General features: G+C 52.0%; 1 protein-coding gene across 10 annotated transcripts; it reads left to right on the top strand.

Moving 5' to 3' along the window:
- Nucleotides 1-974: 974 nt before the first annotated feature.
- Nucleotides 975-23,572, top strand: TRAF1 (TNF receptor associated factor 1). Of its 10 annotated transcripts, none has more exons than XM_082402288.1 (10): nt 975-1,157; nt 3,012-3,066; nt 3,582-3,649; nt 3,875-4,638; nt 6,576-6,660; nt 15,382-15,447; nt 15,944-16,354; nt 17,836-18,013; nt 20,010-20,158; nt 22,240-23,572. In XM_082402288.1, the coding sequence occupies exons 4-10, from the start codon at nt 4,499-4,501 to the stop codon at nt 22,456-22,458; spliced, it is 1,248 nt and encodes a 415-aa protein (XP_082258414.1). In that variant the 5' UTR covers nt 975-1,157; nt 3,012-3,066; nt 3,582-3,649; nt 3,875-4,498; the 3' UTR covers nt 22,459-23,572. The 10 variants fall into 10 exon arrangements, with proteins under 10 accessions (XP_082258414.1, XP_082258417.1, XP_082258409.1 ...); XM_082402289.1 differs by lacking the exon at nt 975-1,157 and adding an exon at nt 1,206-1,517; XM_082402291.1 differs by lacking the exon at nt 3,582-3,649 and having other exon boundaries at nt 4,230-4,638.
- The last annotated feature ends 213 nt before the right edge of the window (nt 23,573-23,785 follow it).

Raw genomic sequence — 23,785 nt, 5'->3', positions numbered from 1 at the left:
ACTCAAAGCTCTAAATCCTTTTCTCTTAGAATAGAACGTGACCACAGAGGCCACCCCTGGTCAGTGTCCCACAGATTGCCCGTCTTGGAGGCCCCTGAGACCCTCTGCTTGTCTGCAGGCAGGCGCCTCCCCTCCAGGTAGGACCGAGGCCCTCCTTTCTCCAGGAGGGGTCTGTCCTGCAGCATCAGCTCCTCAGGCAGAGGCTGGGAGTTCTGCCCCAGGTGAGTGAGAGGCTTAAATACATCCCAGGTTAAAAACAAACAAAATCAAAGGACTAAAACACAGTTCCCAACTCCAGTTGGGTGTCAAGACAAAAAATGGGACCCAAATACATAGAGAATGTAATGGGTGCCTCTGAGTGACAAAAAGGAAACAAAACCAACAAAGTAGGCAGGCTCGCTCCTTGCTCAGCTAACAGTCTTGCAGATGTTAGGTCTTGATGGAGAAGGAGCCTTTATCAAATTCACAAAAATAAAGGTTGTTCGTACCTTTTAGACAAAAATTCTATCCCAACACTAAGCACCATAACTATTTCGATTGATATACACAAAATTCATAGGGAATAAGTGGCTGTGTGTGTGTTTAGACAAAACCAGAAACGGTTCCTGAAAACACCCAGTTTTGTGGAAGCGCCGTGCCTTCAGAACCCCTCTGTACGTCTCTTCGCTGATTGCTCCAACCCAATAAGCTTGGACGAGCCTGACACTGTGCTAGGATCTCTGCAGGAATCTAAGAGGGCTAAGACTCGGGTTTTGCTGCTGCTCGCCCCACCCCACGCGGGATTGCAGGCAGGCAGGGGACAGGATGGGGGTTCAAGTCCCAGGTCTGTGTTCGTTTAGTCTGCGAATACTTTGAGTCCCACACACGTGCCAGGAACTCGCGCGGGGAGAAGGAGAACGGAAGGTCAGTCTTCAGTGGAAAAACAGAGCCTGCGACGCCGCGGATGCCGCCCCGGGCCTAGTTTCCCCATCCGGGGAGCGCTCGCCCCGCCCCCGAGGCCGCCTCGGAAGGCGGCTCCCGCTGCAGGAACCGGCCCCGGGCCCCGGGCCCCGGGCCCCGGGCCTGCCCTCCCCGGTTTCCGCCGCCTGGGCCGAGTCCTCGCGCCACCGGAAGCTCCCGCCGGGCCGCTGGGAGGCGGCGGCGGCGGCGGCGCTAAGGTTGGTTGCACTGCACCCCGCCCCCACCCGCCCCGGGACTGCGGAGGCTCCCGGCCGCCGCCCCAGCGCTCCCCGCCCGGGACAGCCCGGCTCCCGCTCTCTGGGGCGGGGGCTGCCCAAGTGCGGGCCCCCCCGCGCGCCTCCGAGACCTGGAATCCCGGCTGCAGAGCCCTGCCCCGGCCTCGCTGCCCCCGCCCTTCCTGCGGGCGCCCGGGGCAGCCCTGCGGTGGCTCATCCTTGAATAGTCGCGGGCGCCGCTCTGCTCCCATCGCTGCGCACGCATCCGGAGATGTGGCGGTGGCGAGACGGCCGTCACCAGCCCGCGGGGGGCGCACGAACGGGGCTGGGGGACACGGACAGGTCATCCGGCATCATTGAGCCGGGCGGGGGGGCATTGTTCTCCGGCTGCGGGACGCGGTGGGATCGCAAAGCTGGGAGCCCAACCTCATTCTGGGGCGGCCCACAGGGACTCCCAGGGAGAGTGGGGTCTGGTCCAGGTGCGCCCCGAAGGACAAGTGGAAGGCTGGGGAGATGCGGGTGTGCAGCGCAGAGACTCTGCGTCTTCGGGCCCCGCGGGTGGGGCCTCGGAGATGGGGCTGATGGCGGTTCAGAGTGGAAGAGAAGGGGGTCAAGGAGACACAAGGAGGAGCAGCCACAGAAGTGGGGGCGGGGGGGAGCACGGAAGGGGTGCAGGAAGCCACAGCAAGAAAGGGAACTGGAAAGGAGGCGCCAAGAGGCGTGTCAGGTGCTGGCCACAGGGCTGGTTGGATAGAAACTGGGACAAGACCCGGGCATTTGGCAACCTCGACCTTGAGAACCTTGGGGAGATGGTTCCATGGAGATTGGAGTGAGGAAGCGGAGCACCCGTGTAGACAGTATTTTCTAGAGGTTATGTTAAAGTGAGAAGGTGTAGATGCTGGAGAGGAATGTGGAATGAGGCTAAAGGGCGTTTTAAAGCACCATGCGTGGTTAGAACACAGGCTCAGGGCTCCCGAGTCCCCACTCACTATCGGGGAGTCCTTGGGCATGTCACTGAACCTCTTGGTGCCTCAGTTCCCTTTTCCGTAAAATGGGGATGAAGATGACAATACCTGCCTCATAGGGTTCACGTGAAGATTAGATGAGATGGTGCCTGTAAAAGCACTTCACACAGCACTAAAAGTACCTGTTACTTTTCACTTTTAATTATTAGAGCAGCTTGCACGTATTTTGATGCGATAGGAAGGAGCTGGGAGGCATTGAAGACAGAGTGGAGAGAAAAGGGAGCAGAGAGAAAGGGACCCAAGAACTTGGATGGAGAGAGAAATCTTGGGTTCCTGTGCCAAACCAAGGGAAGGAGGGAGCAGGTGGGGATGCAGGGAAGTTTGCAGGTTTGGCGTATGTGGTTAAGTGAGTGGCTTTCTGATAGTCTTTCTCTGAAGTAGGCCTCAAGGTCGTTTGCTGAGAGGGCCAGGCCAGGGCTGGCCCGGGTGAGGGTGGAGGTCCTGATTTCCACTGCAGCAGTAGGGTAGGGTGCCATGCCCTCTTTGCCAGCAACCCCTGGCAGACTCAGCATTGCTCCCGGGAAGGTGGACAGTTGAATTTACTAGGGTCAGAGGACAGTGTCTGACCTGCCTTGCCCACTTGTGAGGCTCAGCTAAAGTTGATGGATGTGAAAACACTATATAAACATAACTTACCATTTTAATCTTTCTTCGTGACCTTGAGGAGCTGGAAGGGCTGTGCCCATCATCAATATCAAAGCTTTTCGAGCACTTCACTTGGGCCGTGCACCATGCCATGCTTTCACCCATGATCTCATTTAGTTATTACAAGTCAGGTGAAGTAGGTATTAATATTAATCCCATTTTGCAGATGCAGAAACTGAGGCGCAGAGAAGTTACTGACCTTGTCCCAGGACCCACAACTAGTAAGTGATGGACTCAGGATCCCAACTCAGATCTGTCAGACCGCAAAGCCTGTGATTTGAAACTACTATGAAAGTTTGCAAAACCCCTAGTAGCAACCCAGCAGAATAGAAAGATGTGGAGGGATCATCTTTTCCACTTGATAGGTGAGAAAACAAAGGCTAGAAGCTCTGACCTCCATCCTGGGCTCTGTAGGCTCCACCAAGCTGCCTTGTTTTTGCCCCTCTTGAATGGGAGGAAGAATACAGAGCTTAGAGTCCCACAGATCTGGTGGTCATCGTGCTGTACCACCAGGTGTTGTGTGACTTTGGACCAGGCATCTTTCTCCTCTGTGCCTCCACATGCCTGCGGAATTCCTAACAGGTTGCTCTAAGGAATAAGAAGGAAAATGTTGCCTGGGGCATGGTAGGTGTGCCAGGAGCCATGCTTCCCACACAACCATGGATCTGCGTCCCACTTGGCTGCTGAGACCAACTCCTCGTGACCTTGTATTTATTTAGACCTTTGTTCTCCTCAGGGCCAGGAAGTGGTGGCGCCTGATCCGAGTCTGTGGCCACCTATGACTTCCTGAGTGGGGCCGTGGAGGTAGGGCCCGGAGCAGTCCATGGTCCTGAGGCCTCGGACTTCAAAGGAGGGGAGGGCCAGGTGTCACACATACTGACGAAGAACGCCACGGGCAGGGCTGGGCCATCAGAAGCCTTCCTGCTGGCCTTGGCCATGGGGTCCCAGAATTTTAGACCCCAGAGAAGGCTTGGAGATAATCCTGTTGCAATTCCTTTTTTTTTTTTTTTTTTTTTTTTTTTTTTACAGATGGGGTAACCAAGACTCGCTGTGCAAAAGTGACTTTTACCTAAGATACTCTGGACAGGGCAGAGCTAATATGCATGGAACTTGCATTTTTGGACCTGACTCCAGAACCCTGGGGATTTCCACTGGGGCACTGAACACCCACACCGAGGATCCTAGGCTGCTCGGAGGTTCCAGGGAACATAGACAAGTCACCGACTGGGGCTCTCTCTGCCCCTGTCCCCTGGGGAGGAAGTGGAGGAAGCCAGTGGCAGCCTGAGGTCCTCCGACAGGGGAAACTCTAACTGTGGTTCCTGAAAGTCCGTGACACGGTTCTTTTTTCTCTCTGACTTGCTCTCCCCTCCCTCTTGCTCAAAAGAATGACTGGACACTCCTAGAGCCTGCAGTCACCATCCAGGGGATTTTTTTCACCACAAAGGGTAATTCCTGTCTCATCCCTGCTGTGACTCAGCTGTGACGTTGAACCACACAAGCCAGCGAGAAGATAAAATCATCAGACTCCTGCTCATCAGAGAGGGTGGCCCGGACAGAACTCACCTCTTCTCCCAGCACAGACCCCACGGAGCTGGTCCCCTCCACAGAGGAGCTTGAACAGGGCCCCCCCACCAGCCAGCCTGGGACCCCGAGATGGCCTCTGGCTCGGCCAGCAGCCCCCGCCCGGCCCCCGATGAGAACGAGTTCCCCTTTGGGTGCCCCCCCACCGTCTGCCAGGACCCACCAGAGCCCAGGCCCCTCTGCTGCGCCGTCTGTCTCTCTGAGAACGTGAGGTGAGGGGTCGGAGGAGAAGAGGCGGGTGGGAAGGAGGTGCCAGGGAGGGACCCCTCACGGGAGGCAAGGGTGAGAGGAACCGTGGTTTTGGGCAGGTGACTTCATCTCTCTGGCCTCAGCTTCCACACCTGTTCCTCGCGGTCCCGGATACTGCCCTGTCTGACTGTTGGTAGAAGGAGAAGTAGTCACAGAAAGACGTCAGCTCCCTTAGCAGAAGGCCATCCGGGGTCTGGGGGAGAGCCTCTGGGTCCAGCTGGGCTACTTACTGTGTGGCCTGTGCAAATTGCTTGATGTCTCGAAGACTCAGCCTCCTTGTCTGTAAAATGCCTGTAAAGTGATTTTCTACCTCCCAGGTTTGTTACAAGGCCCAGTCAATAACATTCCAAAGAATTCTTGTAATAATGAATATAAACTCCCTGGTAAATGACAAACTGCTGTACAAATATATCTTCTTCCACAATATCACCCATCACCTCAGACTGTTTGCTGGGAATGCTTTTAAAGGGGACAAAAATATCTAGTATATTCACGTATTATATATTTATGTATGTATATATAAAATATGTATATATTTGCATATAAATATCTATATATAATGCACACATTTTGCATGTGTATAAAATATACGTATATAATTTACATTGTGTATTATATATTAAAATATGTGTATATTTATATTTAAAATATAAATAACTCAGAGAGGTGTGACATCAATATGATCATCAGTATCCCACCTTAAGCAGCTATTATGTACCAACTGTGTGCCAAGCACTCTTTCCTTGTGTCTTCAGAAGAGCCTTGGAAAGGTGGATACTATTATTACCCTATTTTACAAATGAGGACAATGAGGCCTAATGGACAGATGAGGTCAGTTTGCCCAGGTCAGTTTCCTGGCAAATGTGTTCTTAAACTGCCCTGCACCACCAGCATGACCTTTGTTTGGGACTTTACAGTTTAAGAAGGTGGGAAACTTCTCAGGCAAGCTTGAGGAGTTCCAACGCTTTCACAAAGGAGGAGGCTGAGAGAAGGAGGGGAGAGGTGGTGGTGAAAAGGGCAGGTGCGGGGGAGGAGCAAAGCTTGACTGGTTTTACCATCCGGGCTTCATCTCAGGCTTTTGCAATGGGTCTCTTGGCTTCCTTCGCTGTTTTTCCAAAACCTGGCAGAGGCGGGCGAGGGATCCAGGCCTGAGGCCTGAAGAGCTCTGCCCAGCTCTGCCCCTGCCTCACTCTACCTTGGTTGATCCATACGTCCTCTGAGGCCTCGTTCTCCTTCCTGTAAAATGGGCCTGACCAGTGGCTCTCACTGAGGATCAGATCGCTTGGGAGCTTTGTTAAAGCACATAGGCCCATGTGTCACCCCATTCAGAGTCTGGCACCCACTCCTGGTTGAGAACCTCAGGCTAGGTGTTCTCGGAGGCCCCTTCTTATTCTGAGAGGCCATGGTCATCTGTAATTACTAAAAATAAGACACCGAAATAAAACAGAGGAAGCTGAGAAGAACTAATATAGCTGCACATCCACAATCCTTTATCTGAACCCCTGGGGTCAGATGTATTTTGGAATGCAGAAGTTTTTCAGATTTTAGAAAAGCAAGTCAGTGCATTACTGTGTAATTCTTCCAGCGGGGATTGGGGATGCACCTTATAATCAAGCAATGAATATTTCTGCAAACATAAATATTCACACTAAGTGGGATAAGTAGGGGCTTTAATAGCCTCTAGTCACTTCAGATCAGGTTTGGCTGCCAGAGAAGCTCACTGCAAACTACAGGAAAACATTGGTTTGGGAATGGTGGGTCTGGGATTGTGGAGCTGCATGCTCATTGGTATCAGCTGCCACACTGGGCAAGGCCTAGGCTTTTGGAGCTCTGGGGACGGAGGTTGGTGCCATGGAGTCGTGAATGCCTCACTCAGTGGCATTTGTTCATGTGTCCCCAGGAATGGTGAGGATCGCATCTGTCCCAAATGCAAAGGGGATGACACACCATCCGAAAGGCCAGGAAGCCTTATGTCTCAGGAGCAGGTAAGTTGGCACTGCCAAGAAAGACTGTCTGTCAGTTGTCTCCGCTGGCAGGGGAGGAGGCCAAGTAGGCATCTGCCCACCTAGTCCCTGCCAGGTGGCTCCTTCCTTGTCTGAGTCTAGACTGAATTCATTTTGTCAGCAGTGAGGAGACTGACATTCACAGTGAGGAAGCAACTTACCCCAAGCCACCTGGCCGACCTGTGACAGACTCAGGGTGAGAACAGCATCTAGACAGGGGTCAACACACCACAGCCTGTGGGCCCAACTCAGCCTGCCGCCTGTTTGTACAGCTTATGAGCAAAGAATGGTTTTTACACGTAAGAGGTTTCTAAAAATTGAAAGGAGAATGAGATTTTGTGACACATGAAAATTATAAGGAATTCAAACTTACAGGTCCCTAAATAAAGTTATATTGGTTCACAGCCACAACTCACTCACGTATATATGTCTTGTGTGTGGCTGCTTTTTTATTTTTAATATTTATTTATTTTTATTTATTTGGTTGTGCCGGTCTTAGTTGCGGCAGGCAGGCTCCTGAGTTGTGGCATGCGAACTCTTAGTTGCGGCATGCGTGTGGGATCTCGTTCCCTGACCAGGGATCGAACCTGGGCCCGCTGCATTGGGAGCGTGGAGCTTTATCCACTGTGCTACCAGGGAAGTCCCTGTAGCTGCTTCTGTCCTGAAACAGCAGAGGTGAATAGTTGCAACAGAGGCCTCACAGCCCCAAATATTCACTACCTGGCTCTTGACAGAAAAAGTTTGCCAACTCTTGACCTAGGCAGTTCTTTCTGGCCCTGTTTGCCCTCAGACAGGGACAGGCCATCCTCATCTCACTTCTCCAGCTCTGCCAAACCGTGCTTCCGGGAATAAGATGCAACTTTGGTAGTGTGAGGGGCCAAAGAGATACCCTCAGGCATCAGTTTAGAACCCTAGCCCTTCCTTCTGAGCTGGAGAAGGACCCTCGCAGGTAATCTGTCCAGCCCAGAGGTTCCCACGTGTTGACCAGCACCGGTCCATTCCCACCAGTTCATGACAAAAATGATTAAAACAAAATAAGGAAATTGTCATGAGTTTTCCTTATAAAACTAAATTCTTTCCATTCATAGAGTCAACCTTTACTCTGAGATGATGCCCTTCCTATTCATGTCTTTGTATAAAGGAAATGATCGTGATAGGTGATAGAATTCGGGGTAAAGCCTTTGCTTAGTAAAATTTTTAAATGGCAATCTTTATGTTACTCTCCTAATTTAAAAAGCAAACAAACTGGTATTGGTCTGTGACTCCAAAGCTTTAAGAATCCCTGCCGTAAACCTAACCCCCTCTTACACATGGGCCCCGACACCCACAGGGGCGTCTCATTGCAAAGCTCCCTCGTGACCAGGGTCTCGCCAGCTCGGCCACCAGCACTGTCCGCACTGTGAGGCACCGGCTCCTTTCAACCAAAGCTCCACCCTTGCCCGAACCGTGGCCCAGGGGTCAGGAGCCTGGTGTCTGAGGATGGCTCTGTAATTCAGTGCATGGCTGAGATGACTCCGCTGTCTCCACCTGGAAAATGCAGATGCTAGGGTGACTGTGCAGGGTCTTTCCAGCACCTGCAACGTCCCATTGCCAGTCGGTGGCTGGCAGGGCGGCTCTCCCTCCCGCTGTGGAACCAGAGGCAGGCAGGTCTCCACGCCTCCTTACCCCTTCTCCGCTCTGGCCCCTCTCCTGCGGAGAGCTGGAGGAACTTCCTGTCCCACCAGAGCTGGTTTTGAGGGCTTTCCTGTCTTCTTGTCAGCAACCCTCTCCCCCCGCAGGTCCTCAAGGGAATAATAGTAAGGATCTAGTGCACTTCCCCAGAACTTTATACTCTACAATGTGGTTAAGAGCTAATAGGATTAACACCCATGGGATAACTTTCCAAGCCTCCCTATTTGAGCATCTTTGTACTCCACCCTCGAAAGAGAGGGCATGGGCTAGATGCTTTCTAAGGCACCTGCCTGCCCGAAGGCATCAGGACTATTGTTTTGACTTGTTTTATTCTTGCCTCTTAACAAAATGAATACAGATTCATTGTGCAAATCTTAGATAACATAAAGATGAGCTATTTTAATATCTCTCAACCCAGTAGTCTTAATTTTTTCATCTTTGTTAATGTGAAATCAGATGAAAGTAGAAGCGTTCTGATTAAAGGGGAGCCTGGAACCCTGTCCTTTTGGTTACCCCACTTCCTTCTCCTGTCCCAACCCCTCAGAGACACTGGGGATTCCTAGGGCCCTGCAGAGCACAGTTTGAAACTTGCTGCCTTAAACCAAATGAAGTGATCCTAATAATGGAATTACAGGCACTGGAACAGGCTACAGAGTGGGAGGAGGGTACACCCCCAGTGGAAAGCTGGGGGGGTGGGGTGATCCAGTGGTCTGACACCTGCACAAAGCCACAAGTGGAAAGACCAGGGACTCCTCCAGCTTCTGACCCAATGGGAACTTTGGGGGGACTTTTGACCAAAGGAAAGCAGCTGATTATAAATCAACACTTTGCATACGTGGTGATTCTGCAGTTTGTGCATCTGGGGAAACCTGGGAAGTGAAGGTGGGGTGGAAAGGCCGGGCCGGAGACCAGCTGAGCTAAGCCCCGAGGTGCCCATTCTTGCAACACTTTCCATGCCATCTGCTTATCAGTTTGTCCTCCTCCTCTGACTTCATTAGATTAATGTCTCTCTAAGAAGTGCTCAAAGCCCTATAGACTGATTAGCTCATGTAAGAAGCAGATATTAAAGGATTACTGTTGACCTGGTTAGAGTCTTGGTTCTTGCCTAGAATGACCTTCCTACAGAAGTGACAATGAAGTAGGGGACGACCCGGTGGCTGGGAAATAGCAGTCATTTCTGTCTGCCTGAGACCCTATGAATGGGATTGTTTCTCTCACTCTCTTCCCTCTGAGGTCACCCAGGAAGGTCAAAAGCAAGCTGGCATCTGCTGCCAGTGGCTTACAAGAGTGCCTTAAATTATTCTAGAATCAGAAAATGATAGGAGGTCAAGCTGTCCAGTCCAATTTCCATTCTGTACTGGATTCCTGCCAAGTGGCTTTGTGTCCTTCCAGTGACGGGGAGCTCACTACTGCATGAAACCACCACTTCCACCATGGGGAACTATTGTACCATTTTCCTCTTTGTTTGTACTGAGCTGAAGTCTGTCTCCCTTGGGGCCACAAAAAGCAAGTCAGTCAGCCTCCTGTCCCCTGAGGCGGTCCTGAGTCTGTGGAAGGACGCTGACCACGTCCCTCTTGAGTCTGTCCTCAGCCTCTGTGCATATCTGTGTCCTTTGAAATGCAATGCCTGGAAATGAACCCCCTTACACTTCTGAGCTTGACAATTGCATCTGTAACCTTATCGATCCTGTGACATCCTGTGTCATGGGCAGTGGTGATACCCCTATTTCACCAGTGGGTAATATATCGAGGTTCAGTGAAGAGGTGTGCCTGCACCAGTCATACAGCAAAGGCGGGGCAGAGCCAGGCTCCCACCCTTGCCCCTTAGGCTGCTGACATCTTCTCTCTGCTGCCTCCAGATGGTGGATCACCCCCAAATGTTTTACACAGGTTTAAATACACAGTCAGCCTTAAGTGCTGGAATCCACCAAATGCTGTGGAAACAGGAATGGGCAAGACTACTTTCAACTAGGGGAATCAGGCAGGACTTCCTGGAGGAGGTGGCAGTTGACCCAAGCAGAGGTTGCCAGAAAGGAAACTGACTCAGGTACAGAGGGGGGCAGGAAGTGGCGAGCGGACCAAGTCCACCCTGTCACTGTAGAGTGCCTCTCCCTCAGCACTAGCTGAGACCCAAGCAAAAACAGCCCCTCTAGGCATCCAAGACCTTGGCCAGCCTCAGTGCCCAGCATAGCAGCGTGGGAAGTGCCTGGCACATTGCAGACCCTCCGCTCTGTGCAGTAGCTTCACGGAGGCAGCTCTCATGCTCCCGGCACCCTCTTGACACTCACATTCTCGGAGGCCCCCAGGTCCCCAAGTGGGGGCCCTTTGATGGAGCTCACTGCTGACCCCGTCACAAAGGGCCTGGGTAAGCAGGGAAGCTGGGAACACCACACACCCCCAGACTTCTCGGACGTGGACAGAAGGACAAGTGTTCCCTCAGGGCTGGGATTTTGTTTTCTCTGTTTCCTCTTCAGAGGAAATTCCACTGTGAATTTTATTTTTAGCAGTTTGCAAGCAATGAGACCACTCAACACAGGGGCCTCCTGTGGCACCACACAGGCACAGGCTTGGCTCAGGACAGATGCCCCGTTCTTCCTCTGTGACCCCAGCCCCTTCCCTCTCCAGTCCGCTCGGTCCCTGGACTTCAGATGAGGCTACCCTTTAGTCAAGGTGAGGACTCCTGGTGGGGAGGAAGGACCCTGGACGTAGATTCCAGGCCCCTGGCCTCTACCACAGCTTTGCCCCAAACTTGCATCCTGCAAGTCACCGGCCATCTCTGAGCTTCAGCTTCCTCACCTACATGAGAGAGGCAGAACCTCAAAGCCCCGACCTCCTCCTCGTGGCCCTGGGAGATACGATGGGGCCGTGCTCCCACAGGTGTGGAGAGAGCAGCAAGCCCGGAAGGGCTCGTAACTGGGGGACAGAAGACCCGGATTCAGTCGGCTTCTCACGTGTGCAAGCTTGGTGTGACGTGGAGCAAGCTGCTCGCCCGGGTTTCCCACCCTGTATTAAGGTGAAACTAATCCCCCCCTGCCTGCCTCAAAGGATTATTGTAAGGATCCTATGAGGTAACCTGCAAAAATGCTTTGGTCCTGTATAAATACAAATGTATTTAGGGATGTTCCTTACCTCTAGCCACCCCCAAGGAAATCTAATGGGAAAATAGGGTTTTACAGAATTAGTTATTAAGAGTTTTGAGATGTGAGGATTAAATGAGATGCATGTATGTGACAGCCATTGGCAAAAGGAAAAGGATGTCCCAAGGGCAGTGCTTAATCCATAGGAATAATTTTGCTAATAATAGTACTACTACCACTAATCATGGGTAACATTGATTGGGCACCGCGTCAGGCACAATGATGCTCCCCAAAGATGCCCACGTGTTAATCCCCGGAACCTGTGAATATGTTACCTCACATGGCTCTATTAGTCTGCTCGGGCTGCCGTAACAAAGTACCACAGACTGGGTGGTGTGAACAACAGAAATTTGTTTTCTCACAGTTCTGGAGGCAAGAAGTTCTAGACAGAGTTGGTTTCTTCTGAGGCCTCTCTCCTCGGCTTGTGGATGCCCTCTTCTCCCAGCATCTTCCCATCATCTTCCCTCTGGATGTCTGTGTCCTAATTTTCTCTTCTTATAAGGACACCAGTCATATTGGAGTAGGGCTCACCCTAATGACCTCATTTTAACTTAATTACCTCTTTAAAGACTCTGTCTCCAAATACAGTCATGTTCATGGGGGCTAGGACTTCCCCATATGAATTTGGGGTGGGGAGACACTACTCAGCCCATAACAATGGCAAAAGGGACTTTGAAGGTGTGATTAAATTAAGGATCTTTTGATGGGGAGATGACCCTGGCTTATTTGGTCAACCTATTGTTATCACAAGGGTCCTCAAAAGAGGGAGACAAGAGAATCAGAATCAGAGCGAGATTGGAAGATGCTCTGCTGCTAGCTTTTAATATGGAGGGAGGGACCCTGAGCCAAGGAATGCGGGCGGCCTCCAGAAGCTGGAAAAACAAGAAAACAGGTGCTCACCTTGGGCCTCCAGAAGGGGCACGATCCTGCTCACTTGAGGTTAGGACTTCTGATCTCCAGGACTGTAAGATAATATTGGGCTGGCCAAAACGTTCGTTCGGGTTTTTTCCATAACATGAAAAAAACAGAACGAACTTTTTGGCCAACCCAAAAAATGTGGGTTGGTTTTTTTGTTGTTGTTTGTTTGTTTATTTATTTGGTTGCACCAGGTCTTAGTTGTGGCTCACGGGTTCCTTAGTTGTGGCTCTCTGGCTCCTTAGTTGCAGCACGTGGGTGGGCTCCTTAGTTGTGGCGTGCACGTGGGATCTAGTTCCCTGGCCAGGGATCGAACTCAGGCTCCCTGCGTTGGGAGCGTGGAGTCTTAACCACTGCGCCACCAGGGAAGTGTCAATGGGGGTTGTTTTAAGCCAATAAGTTTGTGGTATTTTGTTATAGCACAATAGGTCACTCATGTCAGAATTTACATGTATTATGGCATTTAATCCTCGCCATAACTCTATCAGGGGGAGTTCTGTTATTATCCTCATTTTGCAGACTGGGAAACTGAGACCTGGAGAAGTTAATAGCTCTCCCAGGGCCACACAGCTAGTGTGTGAAGTGACAGAGATGTGCTTTGCACCCCGACAGGCTGACTCCAGAGCCCACCCCCTTCACCCTGGAAAGCACCCCAAGGAATGAGAGACTGAGTGACTGATGGTGGGACTCTGGGCAGCCTGGCTGGCCACCAGCGGCCTCTCAAGTTACCCCCTGCCCCTCCTCTGCCAGACATGAGAGGCTGGTCCCAGCCCACTCCCATTGTACATGGTAATAAGGAGGCCCGCTCCACGCATGTAGCACTTGCCAGCCTGCGTGGGCTTTCACTGCACAGACACAACACCACAGGGCTCAGCTGCCAAAGGAACATGTGCCCCTCCACCTGTGGGCAATGCTGGACTCCCACCGTTAGTTTTATCACTTTCACCTTTTTACCTCCCTCCGACTCTCACATCAAGCATATACCCTTAGAACTGCAGAGGATTCGAATCATGGGCTTGTAGGGAGTTTCAGGGCCTGAGAGATGACCCCTCGTGCATTCGCCAGGTTCCTCACTGGCCTCAGGCCCTCCATCTTTCCCTCATGTCGGGAAGCTACCTGCTGGGAGAGGCTGCATCACAGGGCACTTTCCAAAGCCATTGCAGTCTCCCTGACAAGGCTACCCACCCCTCCCCAGTAAAACATCTGTTTTCTATTCTTTGTTGGGAACAACTTGTGCTTGAAGGCCGGGGCAATGGGGCAAAGTGGGGGGTGGCCTTTTGCGGGGCTCTGCTCTGTGTCCCAAACCAACTGTACTCATTAAGCCCACAGCTCTCACTTATTTTACTTTTAGAGAATAATAACTAGTGTGGCTTTGTATTTGCCCAGCCCAAAAGACCTCTGTCCTCCCCTCCTTTCATCCAAATCTCCCTTCACATCACCCCATGAGGTTATTCTTAAAAACAACAACAAAGCTCTTGGAAAATCAAGATATTATTTACATGTAATAAAATTCACTCATTTTAAGTGTACAGATTGATGAATGCTGGGAAATGTATACAATCGTATGATCTGCAGTCAGGAGGGTGAATGTTTCTGCACCAGAAAAAGCTTCCTTGTTTCCTTGTTTAGTCAGTCTCCCCCAGCTGCAGCCCAGGAAGCCACTGGTCTATTTTCTGTCACTATAGTTTTGCCTTTTCTAGAATCTTGTAAGAATAGAATCCTAGTATGTAGTCCTTGGTGTTTGACTCTTTTCATTTAGCATGTTTTGAGGTCCCTCCATGTTATTGCACATATTTGTAATTTAGTCCATCTGACTGCTGAGTAGTGTCCTGGAGTATGGATATACCACACTTTGTTCATCCATCCACCAGTTGATGGATACTTGGATTGCTGCCAGTGTGGGCCTATTATGAGTAAAGCTGCCGTGAACATTTACATACACCCGGACATATTTTCACTTTCTCTTGGGTAAATTCCTAGGAGTGGAATATGTGGGTTGTCTGATAACTTGATAAGCACGGTCTGTAAGTAAGTTACTTTGTAAGTATGATTTAACTTTATGAGATACTTCCATAGATTTTCCCAAAGCGGTTGTACCATTTTGCATTCCCCCTAGCAACCTATGAGTGTTTCAGTTCTTCCACATCCTCACCAAAGCTCGATATTATCGTTCTTTGTAAATTTTAGCCATTTAGTGAGTGGACAGTGGCATTTCGTTACAATTTGCATTTCTCTGATGACTGGTGATGTTGAACATCTTTACATAGGCTTGTCATTTGTATATCTCATTTTGTGAAGTATCTGTTCAGTATTTTACCCATTTTGTATTAGGTTGTTTGTCTTATTGAATTGTAAGAGTTCTTTATATATTCTGGATATAAGCCCTTTCCAGGTCTATGTTTTGGAAAAAATGTTCTCCCAGTCTCTCCTGGGCTTACTCTTGATAAGAGATAGAGATGTGGGGTGGGAAGAGCCCTGGAGCTGTGCTGCTTCCTAGCTGTTCCTCCTTGAGTAAATCCCTGCCCCTCTGTGAGCTTCAGTTTCTTCATCAATCAAATGGGAACAAAAAACCTACCCTGCTATCCCCAAGTGTTGTTAGGGGCCCTAGGAAGAATTATGACTATGAAAGCATTTTGTAAACTCCTCAGACTTATACATAGGTTAACAGTATTGTCAAGTTGCTTGTTAGGGGCCCTCACAGAGCCCCCAGACCAGTGGAGGCAACCAAAGAGTAAATGATGATTACAGGGCTGAGTGGAACATGTCCCATCAGGAGAGCTGGCAGTGCTTCCCAGGATCACAGCAGGGGCCCTGCTCTTGTTTTGAAGGAGGGTTACGGGAGGGCTGAAGCAGAAGAAACAGCATGTGCAAAGTTTTGTGGCCCAGCCCAGCTCATGCCTGGTGGATGCTGGTGCTTTGCAGAGAGCCCCAGTGCCACTGGGAGCCCCATAACATCCAGTGACATGATTCTTATTTCCAGGATCACCCCGAGGTGGCTGAGGCTGGAGTTGGGTGTCCCTTTGCAGGTGTTGGCTGCTCCTTCAAGGTAAGCATCTGAGTGTGAGAGAGGAGATCTGTACACTACAGTCTCAGACCTTCCCACTCAGCCCCTCCGGGATTTTCCCACAACATCAAGCTACGCCTCTGGATGTACCTTACATGACTTTCCCAAGCAACAAAATCACTGGTAAATCATCTTCGTACTCAGGGAAGTTCTTAATGTCTCACCTGAGCATTGTAGCATCACAAAAATGACCACCGCCCGCACCCCCAAAAGCCCCTTTGCCTCTCTCCATGGTCCTGAATCATCACTGCGCTCAAGGGCATGGCAGAATTGTTGCTCTGGAGGCTGGGATGGACAGAGCTCACCATGGGTATGTCTGATGCCAGGGTCCTTCTCCGAATCCCTCTTGCTGTACACTTCCCTTGGCCGGGTGAATGGATATGACTTCCCTTGGCAACCTTTGGTGGCAGGACTCTCCACTGCTCCCTGGTCCTCCCTCCCCCTCTCTTTTCACTGATCAGCCCCACTCTCTTGGCAGGGGGGCCCAAAGTTCATGCAGGAGCATGAGGTCACCTCCCAGGCCACCCACCTGAACCTGCTGTTAGGGTTCATGAAACAGTGGAAGGCCCAGCTGGGCTCTGGCCTGGGGTCTGGGCCCATGGCCCTGGAGCGGAATCTGTCAGACCTGCAGCTGCAGGGGGCTGTGGAGGCAGCTGGGGACCTAGAGGTGGACTGCTACCGGGCCCCCTGCTCCGAGAGCCAGGAGGAGCTGGCCCTGCAGCACTTCATGAAGGAGAAGCTCCTGACGGAGCTGGAGGGGAAGCTGTGCGTGTTCGAGAACATCGTCGCCGTCCTCAACAAGGAGGTGGAGGCCTCCCACCTGGCCCTGGCCGCCTCCATCCACCAGAGCCAGCTGGACCGTGAGCACATCCTGAGCTTGGAACGGAGGGTGAGCATGGGAGGCACGTTTACCCTCAAGGCAGCTCAGGGCGCCGCCCCTCGCCCCGCCCCATTTTGTCTCCAGAGCAGAGGACCAGCCTTCCTCCTAAGCATTCTCCCTGCGCAGACCACTCACTCCTCCTTCAAAAATGTCTCTCCTGCATCCCAAAACCTTCTAGGAAGAGGACTGAGTCAGAAGTTATAGTCAAGGTCAAACTCCCCCATCCATTGCTTCCTTTCCTTCGCTTGAACTTCTGCAATAGGCTATTCCCACCGCAAGCATCTCATTCCACAGCTGGACATTTTGCACCGCTAGAAAGTTCTCCCTCATACTTAACTAAAATCAACCTCCTATGTCTTCCCTGCCCCTCGGGGCCCCCAAAACATCTGACTTCTAGCCCCCATGGAAGCCCTTCAGAGATGAGCAGTCAGTAATAATATCCTGAGTGTTTCCTTCTTTAGGCTAAACACCCCCAGTGCCTTCACCCCTTCATCAGAGCACATTGTTTCATGCTGTCCTCATATGTTCTGGCTCAGCCTCTAAAGGATTCCACACACTCAGAGTGGTGGTCCCAAACCACCAGATAATCCACTTATCTGACAGTTCTTGGTTGCGCCAGACTGTCCCCTCCTTTGTTCCAGAGCTTATACTTTTCTTAATATAACCAGTCACCATGTTAATGTTGCTTTCTGGTGGGGGGCAGCAACATTACCTCACCGTCTCATGTTGAGTTAGGCCTGGATTTTAGTTCCAGGTCCACCATTAACTTGCTGTATAGATCTGAGCAAGTCACAGGACTGCAACTTTCCCATCCATAAAATTAGGGAGTCAATTTTCTTTAAGGACACTCACTTCCATTCCTGACTTCCCTACCTGAGTACACCCAAGAATAAATTTGTATTCTTTCAAATGTCAGTGGAGGAACCTACCAGAAGAGCCAGGCACTGGGTTTGAGTGGCGAAGTAAAGGATTTGTTTATGTAACTCTTGCCCCAGTTGGAAGGTGATGGCCTCCCCGAGGGCAGTGACTGTGTCTTCAGTTCATTAATGAATTTCCTGGCTCTACTCTTACGTGCCAGGCACTGTGCAAGTCATGGACACGGATAAAATGAGCATGGGCCCAGCCGTTGATAGGGAAGACCATCTATCCTGTTGGAAGGGCAGAAAAATATATCTCAGATGGTTGTAAAGCCTCTATAAGATCGAAGATGAAAGAGAGAAACCAGCTGAGCTAGGGCAGTGGTTAAGTGTTTCGCAGAGGAAGAACTCTGTGAGCCAGATTCCTGACGGACGAACAGGAGTTGGCCAGTGGAGAAGGAAGGGAAAGGAATCCCAGGCAGGAGGGACGGCATGTACAAAGGCAGATGCACATGGCTGAGGAAGGCAAGGAAAGCAAATTTGGGGGCAGCTCTGTCTCTACATCCCGCCATCCCCATCCCACCGCCAAGCTGGGTTCTGGTGCCCCTGGCTGAATGGGCTTCCCCGCCACAGGTGGTGGAGCTGCAGCAGACCTTGGCCCAGAAAGACCAGGCCCTGGGCAAGCTGGAGCAGAGCTTCCGCCTCATGGAAGAGGCCTCCTACGACGGCACCTTCCTATGGAAGGTCACCAGTGTCACCAGGCGGTGCCATGAGTCAGCCTGCGGCAGGACCGTCAGCCTCTTCTCCCCAGGTAAGGCCTCCCCGGGGGCACAGACGCCAGCTGGGGGAGGCGGGCAGGGGGGTGTGGGGGGCTGTTCCGCTCTGACAGGCGGGCCGCGTCCAGTTAGGCCAGTGTCCACTCAGGCCCCCAGCCCTACCAGGCCCGCGGAGGTAGTAGGCCCCTCCCCGCTCAGCCGCGTGGAGCAGGGGCTGTTTGCACCAAGCATACCTCCCTGGACATCCGTCACGGTCTGCAACTAGGAATAAAGTGATCTACATTGTGTGGATATCGGTTGTGAAAGAGAGTGCGCTGTGAACCAAAGTTTGTGTAGATGCGAGGGAAGCCCAGGGTGACTTTCACAGGTAAATACCATGGGGCCCCGCCCTCAGAGACCTGAAATGGAGAACTCCAATGGAGAACAAGTGGAGAACTCTTCTGTGTACCACGGTGGGGAGCACGTGATTGAGTATTGTGTAAACTGGGGCAGTTCTGAGTCGTTTCTGGGGCCCCTGGGCCTGGCACAGTGTCTTGCATAAAGTAGGCAGTTACTCTGTTGATGTTTCTCTTAATTAACTGATACCTGTTTATGTAACAATGTGTATATTTGTGCTCAGACCTGTGTGCTTTTCCCCTGGCCTCACTCCTGTGCATCTAAGTAAACGGGTGGGTCGTTAAGGAGGATTTCTGCCCATGGCAGTTTTAACCACCACTCACATCTGCTCCAGCCTCATGCCTTTCCTGGCCATCTGCTCCTCTGACACACCCAAGGTCAACAGTGCTGGGATTAAGAGGGGCATGGGAGTTTGCCCCACACCACAGAGCAGGCTGGGTCCCGAAGCCAGCCCCCTTTGCTCAGGAACAGGGACAGCCCCTTCAGGGGGTGGCCTCGTCTCCTACACGTAAGCTTTTTTGTCCTGGCTTCTTTCCAAAGAGGGAAAAAGCAAGCAGTGTCTCTGGCTTCCTGTTCTACCAAAACACAAGGGGCACAGATGAGTCAGACTGTCAGCCTGTCCCTCCTCCACTCCTTCCTGCATGCCCTCCACACCCTGTCCCCGCTCAGCCTCTCCCAGAAGGGCCCTCATGGTGACGGTTACTGGAACCCACACTCAGATGGCTCTTTCAGCTGCCCAGGGAGAGAGCCCACAGGCCCCTGTGCCTAATCACCAGGGGATGATTCATCCCGGGGGCCTTTGTCAGCAGTGGCCGGCAGAACTGTGAGCCACCCCACTCTCTCCCAGCCTCCAGGAGACCCCAACCGCTTGGCCTAGCGCAGCAGAAAGAAGTCCGTGTTGGGAGGTAGGAGGCCTGGCCCCTAATTCTGTCTCTGCCCGCAGTACACTGTGACACTGTGGCCAGCCACTTCCCCTTGCTGGGCTTGGGTTCCCGACTACAAAATGCAGGTTGGTTAAATCAGAAGTGTGATCCCAGGGCCAGCAGCATCTCTATCCCCTGTTAGAAATGCCCGTTCTCAGTCCTCACCCCGGCACTACTGAGTCAGAAGCTCCAGGGGCAATCTGTGATTCTGATGGCCTTTGACAGCCACCAGGCCAGATGATCTCCAAGATTTGATGCTCTATAACGGAGAAGAACGCTGAGCTCCATCCCCAGATTTCATTTTTTTGTTTTTTTGTTTTTTGGCTGCATTGGGTCTTCGTTGCGGTGCGCGGGCTTTTCATTGCGGTGGCTTCTCTTGTTGCGGAACATGGGCTGTAGGCACGCAGGCTTCAGTAGTTGTGGCACGCGGGCCCAGTAGTTGTGGCTTGCGGGCTTTAGAGCGCAGGCTCAGTAGTTGTGGCGCACGGGCTTAGTTGCTCCGCGGCATGTGGGGTCTTCCCGGACCAGGGCTCAAACCCGTGTGCCCTGCATTGGCAGGCAGATTCTTAACAACCGCGCCACCAGGGAAGTCCCGTTTTTGTAGTTTTGAGCCATGACTTGGGCATGCCTAACTGCCAGTCCCAGTTTCCTCATCTGCAAAGTCCAGCACTCTCCAGCTGCCTCGGCACTGACTCTGTCTTCCTCATTTCAGCTTTCTACACTGCCAAGTATGGATACAAGTTGTGCCTGCGGCTCTACCTGAATGGGGACGGGACGGGGAAGAGGACCCACCTGTCCCTCTTCATCGTGATCATGAGAGGGGAGTATGACGCTCTGCTGCCGTGGCCTTTCCGGAACAAGGTATGGGCCTGGGGGACAGTGGGGCTGGGGTGGAGGAAACCTGGGTCCTGGTCCTGAGTTAGCCATGAACTTGCCTGTGTGACCTCGGCAGATCCTTTGCCCTCCGTGCTGTCAGTTTCCCCTCTTATAAAACAAGAGCCTGAGTTCACATCTAGTAGCCAAGGCTCTTTGCTGCATTCTGAGTCTAGGAGCTAAAATGTTTGGACCAGCGACCCTGAAAGACACGTAGAGATGAAGTTCACGTGGTGGGTGAATAAGAAAAACTTCTTGGAGGAGGTCCTGTGGGGCTAGCCTGAACTGACAGCATTCTTAGAAAAAGGGAAGGAGGCGGCAGATGCCACTGCACACCTTTTAGAATGGCCGAAATCCCAAACGCTGACAACACCCAGTGTTGGCAAGGATGTGGTGCAACAGGAACTCTCACTCGCTGCTGGTGGGACTATAAAATGGCAAAGCCACTTTGGAAGATAGTTTGGTGGTTTCTTACAAAATTAAACATGCTCTTATCATGTGACCCAGAAATCACACTCCTTGGTATTTACCCAAATGCGTTGAAAACTTACGTCCACACAAAACCCCTGCAGACAGATATTTACAGCAACTTTATTCATAATCGCCAAAACTTGGAAGCAGCCAAGATGTCCTTCAGTAGGTGAATGGATAAATAAACTCTGGTAGATCTAGACAATGGAATATTATTCAGTGCTGTAAAGAAATAAGCTACCAAGCCATGAAAAGATATGGAGGAAACTTAAATGCATATTACTGAGTGAAAGAAGCCCATCTGAAAAAGCTACATACTGTATGATTCCAATTATATGACATTCTGGAAAAGGCAAAACTGTGGAGACAGTAAAAAGATCAGTGGTTGCCAGGATTTCACGGAGGGGAGGAGAGATGAATAGGTGGAACGCCGAGGATTTTTAGGGCATTGTAAATACTCTTAATGATATTATAATGATAAGATTCACGTCCTTATACATTTGTCCAAACCCATAGAATGTACAATGCTAAGAATGAACCTTAAACTAGGGACTTTGGGTGAATAAGATGCGTCAACATAGGTTCATCAACTGTAGCAAATGTACCGCTTTGGTGGGGAAGTTGACAGTGTAGGAGGTCGTGTGGGGATACCGTACTCGGAAATCTCTGTGTTTTCCATTCAGTTTTGCTGTGCACCTAAAATTGCTCTAAAAAATAAAGTTTGTTAAAAATGCTTATAAGGGCGGCCGGAGGTGGGAGTGTGGCAGGGATTCCCCGCAGGTGAACGGCAGCAGCAAGGGAGTCGGGGAGGGAAGGGGAGGGTGTGGACTCCACACCTCAGCTGGGGTGGAGGAAGATAAGGGCAAGCAGGTGGGGTGGGAGCGGTAGTGCCACAGTGGTCTGGGTATGAGTCAGTAGGTCAGTGGTTCCCATATGTGCTGGGGGGATTTTCAAAATACTAATGACTGGGTCTCACTACCGTAGATGGTGAAGCCTGAGCATCGGGAATTTTCAAACCTTCCCAGGGAATTCTAAAGTGCAGTCAAGTTTGAGAACTGCTGCAGTGGGCGATGGGCATTTCAGTGACGAGTGTCGGGGAGGAGGCTGTGTGTCACTTTCAGATCATTGGCTTCTCGGAGGCACGCAGGGCCCCTGTACAGACCAGAAGCTGGGTTCATGTTTCAGGGTGTTGATTGCCTTCCGCTCAGTGGAAGGCCTGTCTGCTCTTGCCTGGGAGGGTCCAGCTGTGTTTGCAGGATCAGACAGACATCTCAGTGCAGGAAGGGACACCTTGGGTTATGGAGTCCAGCCTCCTTGTCCGGGCTTAGTCCCACCTTTAGCCCCCAACAGCCAACCACAATTGACAGTGGCATCTGAATCCCCCCTTCCTGTTATAACACCTGAGCTCTAATCATAGGACACCCCTGAAGCCTGCTCACAGTACCAGGTGCTTCCGTTTCCGGGCTCTTACTGTACGCCATGTGTGGTCCTTACGTGTTTCTTTGACTCCTGATCAGTGTGAGCTCAGGGTTAGAGGGGCTGCACGGGTGACAGGCGCAGACCCGGCCCCTGACCTCCCACCGGCCCCTGCCCCGCAGGTCACTTTCATGCTGCTCGACCAGAACAACCGTGAGCACGCCATCGACGCCTTCCGGCCCGACCTGAACTCAGCATCCTTCCAGCGGCCCCAGAGCGAAACCAATGTGGCCAGCGGCTGCCCGCTCTTCTTCCCCCTCAACAAGCTGCAGTCACCCAAGCATGCCTACGTGAAGGACGACACCATGTTCCTCAAGTGCATCGTGGAGACAAACGCTTAGGGCAGGAGGGGCCGAGCAAGCCGCACCCGGGTCCCGAGGGAGCACCCGCTCAGACGGGGGTTCAGCAAGATGACTAAGGTCCTGCCCTTGGTGCCCAAGATCCCAAGGCACAATGATGGGCCGGGGCTGGCATGATGTGAGCCGAGCTGACAGATTGACCGTGGCTAGCTATCAGCTTAGTGTGGCAGGACCTTGGACTGGCCCCACAAGGGTAGAGGGTCCCAAAGGAGGTGGTGCAGGACTGATCCCCCTGCCCTGACCGTGCAGCACTGGAGCCCTGAGAGCCACCCGGCCCTGAATGTTGAGATGGACTCTGGCCAAGATGGGGAGGGTGTGGGGACCAGTCTGGGGTGTGGATGGGGAGCTGGAGATGTGGGACCTCAGCAAAGAAGCTCCAGGGATGGGAAGACCTCTGCAGGCCGCCATGGAGAGTGAGCTTGCTCTCGTCCTGCTTGGGATCAGAACCAGGGCCAGGGGGTGGAAGTGACAGGGTGCCAGTGTGAATTCAATCTGTCCCAGCCTGGACCGAGTTCCCCAGCACTGGAGGTGAACAAGCAAAACCAGGGGGCTATGCTGCAGGGAGGGCATCAAATGGGGGGAGGGGTGGTTTTGAAGACCTTCATGGTTCCTTCCAACCCAGAGTCTCTGACTCTAGGCCTCCTGGACCAGATGAGGCCTAGTGCCGCAGGGGGTCTGGACACATTCAGGAGCCTGATGCCCTCCAGTTTCCTGACTCACCTTCAGTACCGCCAGGTGGGCTGAGCTGGCCTGCACGGCACCTGCCACCCTGGGCCCGGCAGTCCGCTGCTCTCCATGCAGAGCCACGCAGAGGCCCTGCGTCCTGCACGTCCCCCAGCTGAGCGCCCCTCCACCTCCTCCAGGTGAAACCAGGTCCCTAGCTCCCAGAGGCAGCTGGAAGGAGCGTGGAGAAGGAGAGGGGCACAGACTCTCCACACTGCCTGCCTGGGGGCCCCACTCTCGGCCATTTCCAGAATCCCGTGTCACCCGATGAACGAAGGTAACCACACCTCTAGTTGACGGATAAGGACCGCTGAGCCACCCGCAGATGTTGTCCTTTTATATGTATAAAACCAAAGAAAGAATTTTTTTAAAATCTCTTTTGCACTTTTCATAAAGGGTATGGTTGTGGGAGTTGGTGGTGACTTGTGAGCTCTGGGTGGTGCTGTCAGTTTTGCAGGTGGCATCCAAGGCTGGTGTGCTGGCAGGAACATGCCTCTCTGCCTCAGTCTTCTGTCTGTAATGGGGGAACCGCCCCGGCCTGCCTCCCTCGCTGAGTTCTGTGACCTCAAAGGAGATGCTACACAGG

This window comes from Balaenoptera borealis (assembly GCF_965194805.1).
Source record: "Balaenoptera borealis genome assembly, chromosome: 8".
NCBI classification, from domain to species: domain Eukaryota; kingdom Metazoa; phylum Chordata; class Mammalia; order Artiodactyla; family Balaenopteridae; genus Balaenoptera; species Balaenoptera borealis.
The sequence above is the reverse complement of the archived record's forward strand: the minus strand, read 5'-3'. Positions and strand labels throughout refer to the sequence as shown.

Excerpts from the sequence above, each read along its gene's own strand:
- TRAF1 (XM_082402292.1), top strand. The coding sequence starts at position 4,499 with ATGGCCTCTGGCTCGGCCAGCAGCCCCCGCCCGGCCCCCGATGAGAAC. Across the intron at positions 6,661-15,381 it reads GCCTTATGTCTCAGGAGCAG|GATCACCCCGAGGTGGCTGA; the intron begins GTAAGTTGGCAC and ends TCTTATTTCCAG. Across the intron at positions 18,014-20,009 it reads CGTCAGCCTCTTCTCCCCAG|CTTTCTACACTGCCAAGTAT; the intron begins GTAAGGCCTCCC and ends TCCTCATTTCAG.